A 20,179-nucleotide genomic window follows, 5' to 3' on the forward strand; every position below is an offset into this window, starting at 1 on the left:
CGATGTCATGGCTGCTTAGGTGACGATCGTGGTCAATATTTTCCATAATTTCATCAACTGTTTCAACGACAGGACGACCAGAGCGAGGTGCACCTTTCACATCGAAATTTCCAGAACGGAAGTGAGCGAACCATTGTTGTGCAACTCGTATACGAACTGATACAGCATTGTCTCCGTAAGCTTCACAAATTTCATTGGTAGCTTGCGTGGCATTCTTACCTTTGTTATGCAAAAATGTCCAAATTACTTGGTTATTTTCGCTCATTTTTGTCCAGATGTAACTTTTTTTCAACTTCCCCGAATTTAATTTTTTTTATTAAATCAAGCTTAACCTCATCTTTCCAACACTATATGGTATGATACAAAGTGATTGGTAGATGATATCTATTGACAAAATTCGGAAAGTCTTTTTCGACTAACCAATATTTAGTTCATATTTACGTTACTTTTGATCACTTCCTGCCAATCAAATAGTTTTCAGAATCAGCTCAAACATTACTTATAAACTAAGCATTTTGTACATACAAGTCTATGTGCGCCTAAAAAAATAAATATTCTGTAAAGGAGGATATCTGCCAGTAGATCTAGAATTTTATAAATATTTGTAATTGATTTTAACATTATCTGAAACCAATTCTTGTTTAAGCGAAATTTCTACCTTCAAAAAACTTTACTTCACTCAGCGGTTATAAATCGGAACCAACAGCAAGCATGTTTTAAGTATGCAAAAGATTCCACGTGACACCCATTTTTGATTCAAATACCATTTTATTTGAAAACATTAATTATACTTGTAGTAGAATTTACTACATGTTATGTAATAGCTTTATGGTTGCTACAAAAATCTATAATTGACTTTTACTCCAGCTAAAATACAGAAAAACTACAACCGTGAGCTAAAATAAAAAAAGATAATAATAATTAAGTAAAATTCTGAATGCTGAGCTGGAGAGCTGTCAAAAGCATGATTTACTAATAATGCTTACTGCTACTACACCGGACAAAAAATTGCTTCGAATTTACTAGCTGAAAGTTGTCTGTGGTCTGTGATAAGCACGAAATATACAAAATTGATTCCCGTTGCTTTGCGCTTTTTTTTAGAAACAAATAAACAGGTGTTGATAATTCCAAAATAAATTAAAATTTACCAATTTGTGAGCCATTTGCATGCCTTGATTGGATAAAGATGTGTACATACATATATACCTAAACATATGTATATGTACATAGGCACATGAGTCATTACGCCAATCGGAAGATTTTGAAGATTTTATGGGAGAATTTACATATTGGTTGTCAAAAAAGTCTTGCGGTATTTTCGCTAGTTGGCGCTGAAAGCGCGTAGTTCTAGTTTTATTCGTCGCATCGGGTCATGCTATACCTTTTTGGAAAGCTCATTTCACGCGCTAACACGTGTTTGATTGATTGTCGTTTCTTTTAAGTCGTTCGTGAGTTATAGCGTCGCAAACATGGAGCAAAATAAAGAGAAAATGCGGCATATTTGACAGTACTACTACGATAAAGGCAAAAATGCATCTCAAGCCGCCAATAAAATTTGTGCAGTTTATGGACCCGTTACAGTTTCCATTGCCACCGCACAACGATGGTTTCAACGTTTTCGTTCTGGTGTAGAGGTGGTCGAAGATGCGCCACGCTCCGGAAGGCCTGTCGTCGAAAATTGCGATAAAATCGCTGAATTGGTCGAAAGAGACCGACATAGTAGCAGCCGTAGCATCGGTCAAGAGCTGGGCATGAGTCATCAAAAATTCATTTCAATTTCAATAAAAAAAAATTCAATAAAAATACCGCAAGACTTTTTTGACAACCCATTACATCAATTATTTTCAGTCAAATTTTCAATGGTGTTGCCAACCCCAAAACTGAAGATTTGACAGATAATTAAACAGCTGAAAATGTTTAAAAAAGAGCCAAAACATTTTGAGACTGTGTTTTTTAGGCTGTTTCGTATTAATTTTGGATTGCTAAAACCGAATTTGATAGTAAAAATTTGCCAACACGTAGAATTAATAAAATGTCTAAAATAGCCGTACGTGATGGATACATTTCGAACTCAAATTCATAATCCTGGCACCTCAGATATCTCACAGACCCTTTAGCACATCAGTTGAAAATTTTTTTTTTCGGATTTGTTGAGCAGTGTTATTAAAAGGAACATTATGTTTGATTTATATATATAATATATATTATAAGACAAACATGTTATGGCCAAAACTGATATGCTGGGCACAAGAAAAAGCCAGTAAGTCAAATCTATGTGAACTCGTTAACAAGCCATAGTTTTACTGACAATTATATGGCTTTCAAATAGCATTTTTGTAATTAGATGAAAGAACATTACCACAAACTCTCCTTTTCCTGGCTTTTGGTAATTATGAAAAATGCATTTTAAATAAATTTAACTTTGGGCAGACGCATACGATATCTATGGTTGATAAGAAGGTTTTAAATGTTATGAATACCATTTTTGTAGCGTAGTGGCTAAACCACAAATAACTGAAGAGGAGAAAAACGTTTCAAAAATTTAATTTTACTCAAATATTTTTTACTATATCCCAAAAAATAGGAGATTCTAGCGACACTTTATGGTCAAAACGCTCCTTTCATTTTACTCTTACCAAATTGTAGCTTGCGTCTTCTAGTTTCGGGATTTTATTCCACGTTCTCAACAGAATTTTCAACTTTCTATGCATGTTTTGGTACAAAATAACTGATTAAAATAGTTTAAAATTATAAATACAATTTGTTACCAATTTTCCGTCTTCTATTAATATTTTTACATCTCTTCAACCGAAATTTCTTTTGACGGGTTGAGTTGATATCGTTAAAATAGAATTTCAAAATTTCAACCAAACTTCCTTCAGTTGGATTGATACCTCAATAGGTGCCACAATTATTAAAAAAAAATATTATAATTAGTAGTACAATAAACAAAGTAAATTATTTAAATATTTTGTTGTTAATTTGAAAAGTTAGACACAACTGTTTTATTGTTGATGGTCATTGCAGTGACCAGATGGGTTTTGATAGGTATCAATTAGAAAAACTGAGCTCCCCACTATCTTCGGGCACAGAAATTGTTTGCGTTAACCTTATTGCCATAAATAAATTTGGCACGATATGCTTCAATTCGTTTGAATAAATTTATTATAAAACGTGCAATGGTGTGCTGTTATGGGCAATTTTTCTGCCAATATCAATCCTCCAATACCTTTTTTTAATTTTTTACAATGTTAAAAAACTAGCTGTGTATGCAAGACCATGCAGCTGATCAATATTAGATAAAAGTCAAAAAGTTTTGGCAACTTCTTTCAACTGATCGTCTTATCTTTCATCGATGGAAGACAATACAGTATCAATAACGGCCAAATACTTGGAAATCAATTATAAAATTTTGCTTAGCATTGCGAATTGGCTCAACTTTCCTTTCATAACAGTTCTTCAAGGGAACTGAAATAAATTTAATTAAAAAAAATATGTAAAGAAAGTTTGTCAAAATGACGCCCTCAAATTCTTAGGCCCTAGGAATTGCCTAATTTGCCTATATTTATATCGATTAGTTTTAGATGATACAAACAACCGTTAGTTGAACCCTGTAGCAACATTTTTCGCGAGAATAAATATAAATAAATTACAAGATTTTTATATTTATGTATATTAACAAAAACTTTACTTTATATAAATACATACATATTTTCGTCGTATATGTACAGTGGCGTAGCTACAACTTCGGGCGCCCGGGGCCAAGGACCGGGACCTACAAGTTTCATGAGGTGGTTCGACTAAAAGTGAATTTTTACAAAATATCTTCGATTTTAAGTATATAAAATTTAGGAACTAGAAGCCACGCAAATTCTGAAGTTCCAAAATTCTCACAATACGGTTTTTGAAGAAATTGATAGTAAATTTACAAGACATCTTATTAAAAGCCATAGAAAAAACCCATTTTCGCCCTATATCTTATACACTTTTGACACAATTTGCAGGAATTTCTGCACGAATTGGAGTTTTTATATACCACTTTTGAAAATTTGGAGAAATAAAAGTATTTGTTACATTCTAAGCATAGGGTAACTGTGAGAGTGACACGTCGCTAGACAAAGCTAGAAAAGTGCATCTTTAAGTTCTATCACTATTTTTAAGAAAGACATAAGCCAAAATATATAAAAAAATTGAAAAACTGAAGAGTATTTGAGTGAAAATTAGTATTTTTCATTGTTATTCTGATGATTACATTGTGAGTGTACAACTCTTTATCTTTTATAATAAATTTTGTAAAAAAATTTGTTGAAGTATTTTTCTGAATATTAAAAAACAGCGAAGATCGTTTTGCCGCCCCCAAGACGTTGCGTCCGGGGCGACGGCCCCCTTCGGCTCCCCCCCACCTCCTAGCTACGCCACTGTATATGTATAATATCATAATAGTCAGCTTTATATGCTGTTGAAAAAACATTTAAATTTCTGTTTTTTATTAATGACAAAATGATACCATAACATCTTACTTAGAATGCCAAAAAATGTTCACCGATTTCAACTCAAAGTTAATTGTGCGAAATTAATTGCATGAAATATTTTAATAAAAAGTTAAATTTCAAAGTAATGTAAAATGGTGAATAGTGTAGTCACTGACAGTTTAAAGTAATTAAATATCTGTGACGACTTAAACATAACATATTAATTATACCCACGTAGTATAATTACGACGGTGCGAAAAAAAACACGCACCTCCATACGTATTATCATTAATTAATGTTGAAAACAATCCAAAAGTCGCACCTGGGAAGAAGTGGATCTGAAGCAAACTACGGATTAAATGAAACACGCTTCGCATAATTTGTTTACTAGTTCAATTTTAAACACATACTCACGCTAATCACTGAGGTGTGGAAAGTAATTTGCTACAGCAGCAATAATTTGACGTTTGCCGTTTTCATATTGACGACTTAATTAATCTTTGGCTGTCAAATTATCAAACATACATACGTTTCTTTACAGACAGCTATAAACACCCATTCAGTTGTACTTATTTATGGTAACATGTTCGAATTAGAAAATAATAGTAGGTATTATCAGGTGGCATAGCTGCCCATAGACTCATGAGCCATAACCACCATAATGCGCCTTAATACGTGATTTAATTGATGACAGGTGTCGAACACGCCATAAAAGCTAGCTATAGCCAATGGGACCGACGAACACATCACGCGTCATGTATGCAAATACAATCGAATTATTATATTAATGACTGTTCCTTGCGGTAATAAATTGTAGACGCTGAGTTTGGTCTGGTTTTTGAAAGCATCCGTAAATAACAGGAAGAATAGTCTTCGTGTTGCTGAAACAGATGTTATAAAAAGCATTTCAACACGTGAAAACATTTTCTTACAAATTATTGACCATTTAAACATTAGTTTCGAGAATTATGGTGCCTTTAGCGTCACAAGCAAATCCATTCAGAATGAACACAAACTGGAAAGCGTCACACACTAGGAAGGCACAACATCTCCATTCGCAGGATAACAGTAGCGCAAAAATTTCTAAAGACATTTTGGTATTATAGCGAGTTTTATGATTGCAAATGTATTTACTTATGCATCTTTGGTTGGCACTCGTAATGCCCTACAAAGTACAGTCAAAGGTGCTTATAGCGAATCTCAATTGGACAAAAGTAAACTTTGCTATACATATAAGAAAATTCGTAATGCAATTGTGTTAAAAGAATGTACAGTTTTATATAAAGTAATACAATAAATGGGATTATTTCCTCCATTTATGTTCAAGTGTTTAGTAGAATTGACTTTCTGTAGAATTGTTTGTGGTTAAGGTTATTACTTTGGTACACTTGCAGTGATATTGAAGTCATGTTAGGAGGAAAATAAGCAGCAAATACCAAGAATGGGGTGTATTAAGTTTCCAACGAAGTCTATAACAGTTAGCAGAAAATATCGCTAACACTATAAAATATATACGAGGGCTGCTATATATATTCTGGCCTAGGGCAACACTAAGTGTTGCCAGGTGCAATCTGACATTTCCATTGGAAAGTTTGACATTTTTTAGCATAACATCACTCAGAACGTTTTGTCATTTAATCGTGAATTGTTTTATTTACAGGGAATTAAAAAATTCATCTCGGCCAAAAAATGGAATTAACTCGTGAACATTTTCGTGCGATCATTTTTCACAACTTTCGACGTGGATTATCACGACAAGAGTGCATCGATGAACTAAAATCTTTGTATGGCTATGAAGCACCATCCTATAGCACTGTGAAAAACTGGTACAACGAATTCAATCGTGGCCGACGCTCGCTCAAAGACGAATTCCGTGAAGGTCGTCCAAAAACAGCCGTTGTGCCAGAAAACATCGATGCCGTACGTGAACTGATAATGCAAGACCGTCATGTAACATACCTTCAGATAGAGGCATGCCTATGCATTTCTCCCACCAGCATACATTCGATATTGCATGAACACCTGGCCGTAAAAAAGGTTTGTTCTCGTTGGATCCCACACAATTTGACAATCGCTCAAAAAGGGCTCGTGTGGGTTGGTGTAAAGAAATGCTGAAATAATACGATCGCGGTGCTTCAAAAGACGTTTATAAGATCGTCACAGGTGACGAATCATGGATCTATGCGTATGAGCCCGAAACAAAACAGCAATCGACAAAAAAAAAAAAAAAATAAAAAAACATTTTCGTTGATAAATATGCCTATTTACATTATTAGGCCAGAAATATATATAGCAACCTACGTATAAGTAAATGATCAGCGCGATGAGCTCAGCCAATTTAGCCACCATATGTGTGTCCGACCATATGTGTCTTTGCATATGTTTTGCACCTTTTATCTCTAAGAAGCTGCTCAATTGTCGAAATCGTCGATATTGGCAATTATATAGCATAGAACTGTCAGGCAAACTGAACGATCTAAGTCAAGTTTTGATTTCCCAATAACAAGTAATTTAAGCTTCTGAAACCCAGTCATATCACAATCAACGTTTTCAGTTGTGATGGTGACGATTGTATTAGGGAGATTGAAAACTTGGTTTTCGAGTTATGGGTCTAGAAAAAAATCGGAGTATAGCAAAATTCGGCGCAATGAACTTCGTTATAAGGAGAGCAAAAACTTCTGAAAACTAATTCATTATAAAGAAAACTTCGTTGTATCTAATTTCGTAATAGGGAAGTTAGACTGTATTAACGATTTTAAAATTTATTATTTGGTAAAAAATGGAAGAGACACCGAGTTTGTCTTATGCCTAATGTACAAGTAAACAAAAAGTAAATATAAATTGAAAACAATAACCTTATTATTCGAAACATAACAAATTGACAACTTGTACGATCAACTTTAAATCTGCTTTGCACAATGGCGATGGCATGACAAATGCTAACCGAGCTTTTAGCACTCTTTATTTAAGACCTGCGAAAGCGATATTAAAAGCATAATCTTGAAAGATATTAATTAATCGTATCTCACCGAACGCGGCTTCATTTGCCAGAAGTTGATCATGGACATATCTAATCGCAAACCTTGCAATTATTACAAATCAATTGTTCAATTTACCAATCGCGAAATTCGACAATGGGCAATATTTCTTGCATTATCGCGGTGTCCCATCGAAATTACCGTTGTTCATATATAAGTATGTTTGTGTCGCAGCTTAAACCTATGTTATTATTCCCCACAAATTAAATATACATATTATATATACAAACATATATTTACCTACGTACAAATGTACGTATTTGTAGATATATCTGTAAGTACAGTCGATTTGCATTTTCAAATAATGTGCAATTATTGAGGCAGGTAACAGAAGGCAACTGTCTATGTAGATTTTGAATTCCGTTAATGCTATTGTCATTTACTGGCATTGTCACCCGCAATAGTTTGCAGTGTTTGTCTATTAATTATTAACTTGATGTGTGGCACACCGTTGACTAATTATTTTGCCATGTCACCCTAGCATACGCATACATATGAGTGTGTTCGTACATACATTGGGCGCTGTCAAGTTGATAGATGACAGATCGCAGAAGTTTGCTTGCAAAAGCGGCCGCTCCACAAAGGCGGCTATAAGCAGTTGAAGGTGCGGGGAAACCGCAAAATATGACAAGATATCTGTGCGACCTGTGTGCGAGTGCATGCACTTCTATTTTGTATTTAAATTTCGTTAATGCCCAAATGAGCAAATTAAAGCAAATCTCTTACATACTTTGTGCATATGTAGTATGTATGTATGTGCCCGTCGACCGTGTCTGCGCTGGTAATGTCTCGTAAATAAGCAAAACTTGACAGTCGTCGTATCTGCACGCAACGAACAGCGACTACCCACTCTGTAACTGAATCTATGAGTAGAAAGAAACAACCTAAAGTATAGGGACATTGATCCGTATACATTATCCTTGTACTTGTTTTTGCAAGTTTGAGGTTGAGTTATTCAAATTCATCTAAACAGGTTTAATTGCAACAACCTGCAACTAAAAAAACTTAAGCTATTAAAAGACATAGTACTCTGAAAATTAAATCTTTTCATTCTTTTGAAGTAGAAATTTAACTAGAAAGCGGGTAAAACATAGAGACTTATGTATATATGTAATTAGGCACATATGTACATATTTCAAGAATACACAGTGAAATTAATATTATACTAAATTTCCGATGGCGCTAAAGAAAGTTCCTCTACTGCTGCAAGATGCCGGACATAAAAATTAAAAATTCGTTTTAAACGAAAAGATATTCTCCATACAATAAAAAAAAATCAGAAAATGGCAAAATTGCGGTGTTTTTAAAAAAGAATTTATTGCAATTTTAGTCGTTGTTGGGCTGGCAAAATTCGATATTTCAACAGATAATCAAATCGAAAGGGGGTTGTATGTAGAATTACATATATATAAAAGAAACAGAAAATAATTTCATGATTATTGGATCATTTGGCTTCGAGTTATCACTGCAGCAAATTCGAAAAATGCTGTTTCGAGAAAAAACGCGTTTAGAGATGAATTGATAGAGCTGATTGAACCGAGCGGCCAAACCAAGGACAAAGGGATGCCCAACTTATTCTAGTGGAAGAGCGCCTCAAAATAAGCGTTTTTTATATCATTGTAGCCAGATCGGGCAAAATAATGATTTTTAGGCATTTAAATTAAAACAGCCAACATTTATTACGATTGTAATTATTATTATTATACTATATATTCGACTTTTCATATATGGCGAAAGAACTTAAATCCTTTTTTATGATTTTATGGTATATCAAAACAACTGACTTTTGATCTTTCAATACTTAATAAGGTGAATTAAGCCTGCTAGTTCGCAGTTAATAAATGTTTTTAATCAATTGTAATTGAAAATCAATTCTAATATTCAAATCACTCCGTTTTTGGTATAATTTCAAAAGGCCGTTCCAGTCAAAGCAATTGCAAAACGTCAAAACCCACCAGAACCAGTCAACTGTCAAAGTTTGATGGGTGAGCGCTTCTTACATTTCTAGTGACAAGAAAATTGGGCATCTTTTTATCTCTGGGCCAAACTTTAGAAGGCTGCAGCACAAAAACTATTTGCGATAGGTGTGCCCCTAATGAAACAAATTCGATAATGCTCAGATATAGTATTGGAAATATGAGATGTATTACCCAAGCCTGATGTTAAATTTTTTCAAGAAGAAAACGGATTGTTACTGAAACTGTCCAAATGTTTATTTTATAGATAACCAGAGAGGTAGACCTGAAAAATTGCACTCCTTTTTTATAATTTGTAACGCCAAAGCAACGTTGTTACACTTTTGAAGAATGATTATAATCCTAAGGAACTCAGAAAAACTTAAATTTGATTGCAAAATACAAATTCAAGTTTAATTTTGAACAGCTTAGTCTAATTTCCAAAAGGATACTGATTTTTTAGGAAGACTTGAATGTAGAATTATATATAATATTGCTCAAGAGTAAATCAATACAACAAATAGTGTTCATCAGATCAAGAAACTAAGCTGAACACTTTAAAACGTCGCTGCCAATACGGTTGGCATCTCCATATCAATGGGATTAGTTTTGTGTTGTTTTATAACATGTCAGCGTACCTAAATATTGAATGTATTGGACCGATCAATTGGCGAGCCACAATACTTTAGACTAAATCTTCGGCGTCTTTATTTGGTTGGAAAAAATTATTAAAAGCTTTAGAATGAGTTGTTTGATCGAACCCTCATTCTGCGCTATATATGTAGGTATGTATAGAATACGAACACATTAAATAAGTGACTATTTGTACACATACAGTTACAATTACAATTTTAGCTGTTAAGGAAAAGTACACAACAAATCGAGCTGTTATATTAATCCACACACATATGCACATACACCGCCGATCCTTCTTCACATATTTGCATATAAACAGCATTAAAACTAGAAATTCATATTCTGTATGCGTTCCTTTATGTATAAGAGATGTATAAAAGAATGTATCAGAACCATTAAATATTCAGAATTGAACTTTGCAAAAAACCCACCACAAGCGACCTTGTTCCAATGTGGTTATTGTGACAATGGAGGCTTTGACATTTTATTAACAGCCGCACTGTCGAAAACCGCAGCAGAGTAAAATTAATATCCCATCACATGACTAGCCTGTACCGTTTTATTTTGTTTTGATTTGGCTGTTCGCTGTTACCTAATTTATTTTTCGTACCATTCTTAAAAACATTGCTGAACAACTGCACATACATACATGTGAAGATACATCTTACTTGAACCGCTTATTGCTTCCTTTAAAGCAAAAGCAAAAGTCAAAATATAAAACCGGAATGTTTGTAACAAAGGAAACGTCAGAGATCCCATAAAGTATATACTTATTTACGTTATATAAACGATCAATATGACGAGCTGAGACGATTTAGCCTTGTCCGTCTGTCTGTCCGTCCGGGATTAGAACAGAGCAATTATTTAAACACATTTAATACGACATCTCGTGAATGTTATAAAACAAGTTAATATCTGAGGTGCAAAAAACTTTTATTCTTGAGAGGAGCTCAATAATAATAGAAATAAACACTGACAATGCTTAACCCTCATCGAGACCCTCGGGTCTGGCCAGGCATATTTTGTTTTTAAATGCTATTTAAATAATATTTAGAGTGTAGCAAACGACTTGCGCTTCCAGGTAGCTTCCTAGAATTTTATTGTCTATAGAATTAGAACCATAGAAGCCGTTTTCGATTAGTCACTTTCTCTCCAAAAACTTTCCAGAGGAAGAAACACAATGTTATCTGGTTCAATTCAATACAAAATTAAACACAAATTTATTAAACTAAACAGTGGAAACTTTTTTATAACCTGCTCTTCTACTTCAGTGTGAGTTATGCCAGCTGTTCGTTCGGTGAATAAAATGGGGTTTCATACATTATGTTCATATTTTGTTAATCAATCCGATCAAAGGGGATTTTATATTACTTTTTGAGCACAATTTAGATATTATTGTTTCTAAATATTTAACGATATCAATGAGTAATAATAGAGCTTAGGAACTTCCCAAATGAAAGAAACGAAAGTAAAATACAATTGATTGTAAGTATATTTATTCATTGTATTATTCATTAAGTCTTGATATTTATGCAAATTTGTTTAGTATTATCATAATTTTACTTGCATAATAAACTGGTTCAAAGCAATATCAAGCATGTCATCCATTCAAATCTCACGTTTAATCAAATTACGACCGCAAGACTGATAACGGATTAGTGCGAAGATACATTGACTTTAGGGATTCCTTACAGGCATTTCGGTTTTGTATGCATACATTTTTATTAATTTTGTTTGCTTCGCAAATCAGTCAGTCACTTGTGCTTATCAACGAGTTTCATTGCCCTATATCCATGCACTTTTAAATTTGTTTTATTCAGATTTCATTAAATTAAATTTCTGGGCGATCAACATTTCTCAACTCGTTAGTCATGCGCCCTTTCATGATTTTACATTATTGCACCGAATCAATATGTTACTAATTTTGTTCAAGTCCATGACTACATATTAGTGCACTTCTTGCAGTGTGGTCTACACTTTAGAGTCTAGAAGAGCAATATTTAGAACTTTAGACTATCCTAAATCCGAGACTTTGATATTAAGAGGAGTTTCAAATGCGATTATATACACATGTATATTGTCAAGATCCAAAATTTCCGATTTATTCATTTAATTTGAATATGTATATTTTATTATAATTCTGCGGTCATCTTTTCAAACTTTGGATTGAGGTATTAGCGAAATAATTGATACTTTGGCCTACCCGTGAGTCTGCAATTCTACCGCGGCGCCACCTACTGTAATTTTACCAAACTGATGGCCCTCTACTAAGGGAGCACAGACAAACATTAATTTTTAATGAATTGACGTTTTTGAGCTTCATAAATACATACATATGTACATATTTTTATAAAATCACTAAGAAAATCGTTTGTTGGGTTATAGCATTATTTATGAATGTTATTTATTGAAAGAGAATAAGAAATAAAAATAAAGTCAAAAGAAGTATTATGTTTTGATAAATGGCTACAGCAAAGAAAAAACTAAACAAGTAAGGAAGAGCTAAATTCGGGTGTCACCGAACATTTTATACTCTCGCATGATAAAGTGATAATCGAGATTTCATTATCCGTCATTTACATATCTTTCAAATACCGTATTTGTGTAAAGTTTTATTCCGCTATCATCATTGGTTCCTAATGTATATATATTATACAGAGAAGGCATCAGATGGAACTCAAAATAGCGTTATATTGAAAGAAGGCGTGGTTGTAAACCGATTTCACCCATATTTCATTATATACCGAATTTGATTGAAATCCTGAGATATGATTTTTGGTCCATAAGTGGGAATATGGGAAGTAGAGGAAGAGGAAGACCTCCACCCCGTTGGAAGGACCAAGTGGAGAAGACTTCGCTTGGAATATCCAATTGGCGCCACGTAGCGAAAAGAAGAAACGACTGGCGCGCTGTTATTAACTCGGCTACAATCGCGTAAGCGGTGTCTACGGCAATTAAGAAGAAGAAGAAGTAGGCGACGCCACGCCCATTTTCAATTTTCAAAAAAAGGCCTGGCTGCAGCTTCTTTCTGCCATTTCTTCCGTAAAATTTAGTGTTTCTGACGTTTTTTGTTAGTCGGTTAACGCACTTTTAGTGATTTTCAACATAACCTTTGTATGGGAGGTGGGCGTGGTTATTATCCGATTTCTTCCGATCCTTGTGCCACATTTCACTTTAATATCTTTATTTATGGCTTAGTTATGACACTTTATAGGTTTTCGGTTTTCGCCATTTTGTGGGGGTGGCAGTGGGCCGATTTTGCTCATCTTCGAACTTAACCTTCTTATGGAGCCATGAAATGCCTGTACCAAGTTTCATCATGATATCTCAATTTTTACTCAAGTTACAGCTTGCACGGACGGACGGACGTACGGACAGACAGACATCCGGATTTCAACTCTACTCGTCACCCTGATCACTTTATTATATATATAACCCTATATCTGACTCTTTTAGTTTTAGGACTTACAAACAACCGTTATGTGAACAAAACTATAATACTCTCCTTAGCAACTTTGTTGCGAGAGTATAAAAATTATGATTTATTTTGCTTTGTGGTAACAGAATAGAAATGAAAATAAACAATTGTTTTGAGTGGAAAATAAACAAAATTCAATAACTGAAAAGTAGCACGCGTTCGTGGTCAACGTAGATAAATATGTGCGTGTTTGTGAACCTGAAGTCATTTTATTTTATTAGCAAACCCATAACTGAGCTGGTTATTTTCCACGTCGAACAGCTAAATTTAAAATTATTAGAAGACTAAAATATTTAATATCTAAATAGATGCACATACACACACCCACACATTTAATTAGAATTACATACACACATAAAGATATCAATCTTCCTTGTGCGAACACCTGTTGTAGATCGGAATAGCTCGCACCATTTTGATGGCGCTATTAGTACACTCGGGAGAAAAGGCAATAATACACCTGTACCTATTATTTTAAACCATTAATTATTATTAATAATATTCTAGATATGTATACTGCACCTAACACACATAAAAATTATGAACAGACGAGTACGGAAGCACCGAGTTCGGGTGAAACCGAACATTTTAAACACTAGCAATTAGATTACAGGCGGAGAAATACTCGCAGGTGTTGCAAAATTTTATATTAAAAACTGTTTCGAGAGAATGGTGAATGGATCACAATAAAATATATTCATATGTATGTATGTATGTTATTAACTTATATTAAATGAGATACATATACATACATACATATGTAACATAAATTCAACCCAAGTGGCTAAGTGTAATATCTTGAGTTGATATGCAAAACGTCAATCACAAGACGGGAATTCATTATATTAGAGATATGAGGTTTGGACCAGGGTCTATACCAATTTCATTCATATTCAGCGCTAAACCACATTATGGTTAATAAGTAATTTTATTGAAATATTACACATTTTGATCAATATTGGAGAGAGAAGAGTGTCTGTACACATATTTGGTATCAGGGAACTTGAAAAGTTATTTTTTGATCTCGTTTATTTTTGAAAAATTAAATGACCAATTTGACCAGCATTTGATATCAGGATTTAATTTAAAGTTACGAAGTGATTTTTTTTGCTGTTTTATAAAGTATACTCGATCATCAAAGTTTATATACCACGCTATCTACCGAACCTGTCCATCGGTTATCTCTCTTCGTCGGTTAAAAGGAATGAACCCCTGTTTGTATACAGTGTACCTCAAAATTATTTGTGTTGAATTTCAAATTACCCAATATTAAGAAGACTCCCTAATAATGCATTTTATTGAATTAAGGCGATGCTTAAGACGTTAACCCACAAATGGAGGATCGTACTAGTTTAAAGGGATTTCAAGGCTTAGTGATTATGTCGCGGCTGAAGCTAGCCGAAGAACAGTCTTTTGTACCAGCCTACAAAATGCTTGCTTGTGTATGTAGATACTTCCAAAAGCATCAAAGCTTACAGACCGAAAGTGAAATGCTAATCTCTCAACCGAGTTAATTCTCACTGGCTTAGCTGATTCGTCACAAAGATGTTTTCACATAAACGTATACTTGTGTAATATATGTCTACATATGTATGTATTTACATATTTACTTGGAGCAGAGCAAGTGTGCTTGTGTGGAAAACAATTGAAAACCAAAAAAAAAGTGGCATAAAATTGAAAGCAAAAAATTTAAAGTGAGAAATTGTGTTCAGCTTTCCTCAAATGTTAGCACTCTACACAGCAAACATTTACATATGAACATACATTTATACATTCCGAAATACTTGAAATCATAAAAAGCAGATATATTATGACTGAGCGTATATATTGGTCTGTGTATTTTAGAAATATCATCACAACTAGTTTTGGGCACATGATTGTTTGAATTAAATCGAATTAAATTCCGAAAATAAATAAACTATTATTTAAATGTTATTATGTTGGTGTGTTACTTATCCATTTTAACATTGTTAAATTTGTAGTTTTTGTAAAAATAAAGAAAATCCATATACTCAATGTTACTTGATCCAACCGCATCAGTAAAGATTTTAACAAATCTCGCGATTAAAAGATCTGATGGAAAGAAATCCAATTCTGACTATCGAGCATTTAGTTATACATTCATATGCCTATAAAAGATGCTGAATACGTCCAGATTATACTTAAATGTAATTCGTTAATTTGGCCACAATAAACTATGACATTCGAAGTTTTGGATTCAGTAGGTATTTTAAGCTTTTTACTGAAAAACTTACCAGGTGATCTCCATGCGCTGTACTCCTTTTATGTACGAAATTTTTACACAGTTCAAGTGCCCTTAGTGCAAAGTGACCAGTGCCCGACCTCAGTCTAACGGCTTACTTTTTAGTTTTTATGACAGTTATTATAATTTAGGAATTTACAAAACCATTACACCGCATGCAACTGGTTCATACCCCACATCTATCTGGCTTGATTACAAGAGTACTCTTCCTAACGGCAACTTCGATATTCAGATTTCTTAGTTACATTTGCAACTTTACAGGTAAACTCTAACCGCTAAGTAGCGTGCACATCTTATTCGTGCTCACCAGCCGTTGTTGAGTAGAGTTCGTAGTTGAGAGAGGTTCTGATGTGCTTTTGCAAAATGACTATGTTAACAACAGGCGTTTGGCTGCAGCCAGCAGGGACCGGTAACATAGCTGGATCTGCGCGAATTTTCGCTAAACGAATATAAAACCAGCGGTTGCGAATATTTGCCCAGTCGTCGATCGTTTTCAGTGAACCGAGTGCGCAAAGCGATTTCCAATCGAGCAAAATCAATTTACGCTAAAATGTTCTGTTGAATAAATACATGTGTACGAACAGACAGACATAAGCATAACTAAATTTGCTAAATTAAAAGGACATTCAAAAGCTTTTACGCTGCTATCCACTTCATTAGAGGTTCTAAAGATCAAAGTGTATTCAAATGCCGGTATAGTCGCGTAGTCGCGGGTGCGTGCGCGCATAAATTCGTGTGCCAGACAAAAGAATCGTATTAATCGTTTAAATTTAAAATAAACAAACAAAAATCTTAAGAAATTAAATTTTCGAAATTTTTCGTATCCATTAACGTCGTTGTGTGTGCCACAGTGATTTAGTGTTCTGGCTCTTTGACGCATCAGCACATATTGGAATCACCAAAAATCGGCGATAACGCGAGAATAGCTAAAATAGCAAAACAAATAAGAAAAACGCTAGCAAAACAAATCGTGCTGACATCGAATTTGAATAAAATACAGCCGCAGAATAAATAAATAAACATAACAAAATGGAAATACAGAATTTGCACGAGCCAACAATGTTGGGAAAGAAACAGAAACGGGATTTCGCGAAAAAAGACGCGATTATCCTTGAGGCGCGGTACACGGTAAGTGGTGTAAACGGCGGCAAATCTGAAAAATCAAACAAAATTAACCGAGTGCACTTAATTATTCAAGTGCATAGAAATCAATTTACATATGTACGTACTATGTATGTATGTAGGTACATGCAAATGTGTTGTCTAATATACGTAAGAAAATATGTAACATTTGAGGTTTTATCACACTCCCCTTGGTTCGGTGTGCAGAGCGTGTTGACTGCGGCGCAATGTGTTTATTATTTCATTTCACCGTCAAAATGTAAACAATTCAAATTAATTAGAGTATGAGGCACGCGGCACCTGTCGGCGATTAATTCAAGATACAAAATTTAGATTATATTGAAGATGATGTGAACATTAGTTTTTGTTTATGTGATTGAAAAACGAAAGTTTTTGAAACCGATATTTTTCTTGTGGCATTGGAAATTTAATTTATACATATGTACATATATTGAGATTACTATACTTACATATACATATGTGACCAAAAATATATACATATGTAAGTATAGTACAAGTCAGTGGGTGTATACATACGCTTTTTTGGTTCATAAGAAATATGGGAAAACCAGAAGTAATAGCTGCTTGCTTCATGGCGTTCGAAAAGGTATGTATCTATGTATGTATGTGCATATGTTTGCAGTAAAACAGTAAGCTTTCTACGATTTAAACAGCATTCTGCGAGATCCTTACTTAACTAATTAGACCAATACCGCAGTTGATAATGGAAAATATACGAAAATTGAAGTCGAAATTAGATAAGGAGCCTTTAGCTTTACAATACATACATACATACATATGTACATACAATAATACTGTGAGAAAATAAAATTAAGTTTGAATGTGTTTATACCAAATATACCATATTTGTGAATAAGTTACAATTTGGAGGTAATATGTACATTTATACTTAAATACGAATATGCCCACAGATGTGTGTGCCAAAGGAGATACTTTTAGCAAGAACACTATACATACATATGTATGTGTCTTTCATTTATGATTTACTTTGGTAGCAACGAAGCTAGTATATCCTTCACAAATAAAGAAGTTTCCATATAGGAATTTGGTTTTGATCGGTCAGTTTGTACGCAGCTATAAGCTATAGTCAACTGATATGTACAATTTCGTCAAAAATTGCACAGTTGCCTTGGACAAAAATCTATGGCAAGTTTTGTGAAGATAGCACGTCAAATACAAAAGTTTTCATACAAGAAATTGGTTCCGAACGTGCGGTTTGTATGGCAGCTATATGCTATAGTGAGCCGATCTGAACAATATCTTCGGAGATTACATTGTTGCTTCAGAAAATAGCCCATACCAAATTTCGTGAATAGATCTTTTCAAATGCAAAAGTTTTCCATACAAGAAATTCGTTCCGAACGTTCGGTTCGTATGACAGCTACATACATATATGCTACAGCGGTTCTGACAAATGAGCAGCTTCCTGGGAAATAAGGACGTGCGCAAAATTTAAGATCAATATCTCAAAAAGTGAGGGACTAGTTTGCGTATATGCAGACCCTATTTTATAGGATATCCGACCTTTTCTTCAGTCAGGATTTAATTGCACGAAATTATTTCGAGTATAACCGCTCTTCTAACGGACTTTTGTACAAAGTATGCTATATTTACTATAAAGAAGAAGAAAAAGAAAAATTCGTCTAGAAAGTGGTAGCTATAATTATGTGATGAAAGTTTTCTAGTAACCCGGAATTCCGAAATATTTTCAAAATACTGAATAAGTAAAAATTTCAAATTTTCCTTAAGGGTGTATTCTACTCTAGAAGCATGAATTTCAGGTAATTTTTAAAGTGTCAATAAAAAAGGCAATTAATATTTTTACTCTCCATTTTTTTATGTTGTTTTTATTGATATCTTAAGAATACAGAAAAAAAATTTACAAAAAAATATTAAAAATTAAAATAATTAGAGGGGGGTGAGACAGGTGTAAAAAAAAAATGGCGCTTCCTGGTGACATTGATCCTGACTCTCCTGGTGGTCTGAAAAAACAATCAAAAGAAATTTTTAATCAGTAAGGATGCTGTTATAGTCCCTACCTCAGGGAATACGAAAAAATTTTTTTTTAAAAAATGGCGCCTGCCTGAAAATAAAAATCATTTTTTACGCTTTTTTTTGAAATTCCTGAATTTTTTTAAAATATTAAAAATAAAAATTTTGACACGATGCTTATAGGAACGATAAAGGATTATATAACAAAATTTCAAGTAAATCGGTTGTATAGAACTTGAGATAATGCTGGCACAGTGTGGAAAAAAGTATTTTCGAGAAAAACGCGTTTAAAAAATTCGATACGGCCGAACCGGGCTAGGTACTGCGCCACTAAAGTAACTGTAGCTCTTCAAATAATTTTAATTTTTAAAAATCCTTAAGAGGATATGTTTTCAAGGGTCTAAACTTTAAATATATATAAAAAAAAATCGAATTTTTCAAAATTCTAGAGTAGAATACCCCCTTAATAAACTAATGTAATAAGCTATTAAACATTAATCTCTCACAGATGAAATACTCGACGCAAAATCATATGAAAGGTTTGAAACTGTTTGCTTTCTATTTGGTAGACTTTTTCCACATGAGCAATTTCGCCTGCGCTAAGTTTTGCTAATTTCATAAATTCATTACCTATCCAGTATGCACATGGTACTGGAATTGATTTTTGAAGGGAGCAAGGCGTGTTTACGTCTGACGTTGCATTTTTCTAATTGCATTCAAAGTTTCGATCACTTAACTTCATTAGTTGCTTACGCTAATACCAGATACATATGTATATTGTATTATAATTTGTGGTCGTTTTACATATAATTTTATAGGTACACCTAATATATGGAGGTGCACGTGTTTTTGTAAAAATTATGTACGCTTATTTCAAATGACAGCTTTTTATTTTATTATAGATTTCGATTATAATATATAATAATATTATTTATCGTAATTTACGAGCAATAAATGTTTGAAATGAAATTGCGGAATTTTTGCCCATTCCATTTTTATTATAATAAGTTTTTAATATTCTTCTTGTCCTATTTATTGGACTTTATAATTGGTTGTGTGTTTTGTATAGAAAAATGTTTTACCTCCCTATTATCTCGAGCATATGAACAAAAGCACGGGCCGACAGTCAGCCGCAACTACATCACAGTTTGTAAAGTCACCAGCAACCGTTAAGAGGAAAAAACAAGTGGCAAACATTTTAG

The 20,179-nt window shown here is 33.6% G+C and overlaps 1 protein-coding gene across 5 annotated transcripts in view; it reads left to right on the plus strand.

Moving 5' to 3' along the window:
• The window catches only part of LOC120771833 (dopamine N-acetyltransferase), a 64,489-nt gene that overhangs the window by 38,689 nt on the left and 5,621 nt on the right, over positions 1–20,179 (plus strand). The window contains exon 1 of one of the 5 annotated variants that reach the window (XM_040100071.1): positions 16,319–16,970. The exons of 3 other annotated variants lie outside the window; for them this stretch is intronic. In XM_040100071.1, the coding sequence (XP_039956005.1) occupies positions 16,872–16,970 (99 nt within the window). In that variant the 5' untranslated portion in view covers positions 16,319–16,871. Of the gene's footprint in view, positions 1–16,318; positions 16,971–17,503; positions 17,572–20,179 lie in introns of those variants that run through there. One more of the 5 variants, XM_040100073.1, reaches the window with a different exon arrangement.

This window comes from Bactrocera tryoni, chromosome 3, assembly GCF_016617805.1.
Source record: "Bactrocera tryoni isolate S06 chromosome 3, CSIRO_BtryS06_freeze2, whole genome shotgun sequence".
Classification (NCBI taxonomy): domain Eukaryota; kingdom Metazoa; phylum Arthropoda; class Insecta; order Diptera; family Tephritidae; genus Bactrocera; species Bactrocera tryoni.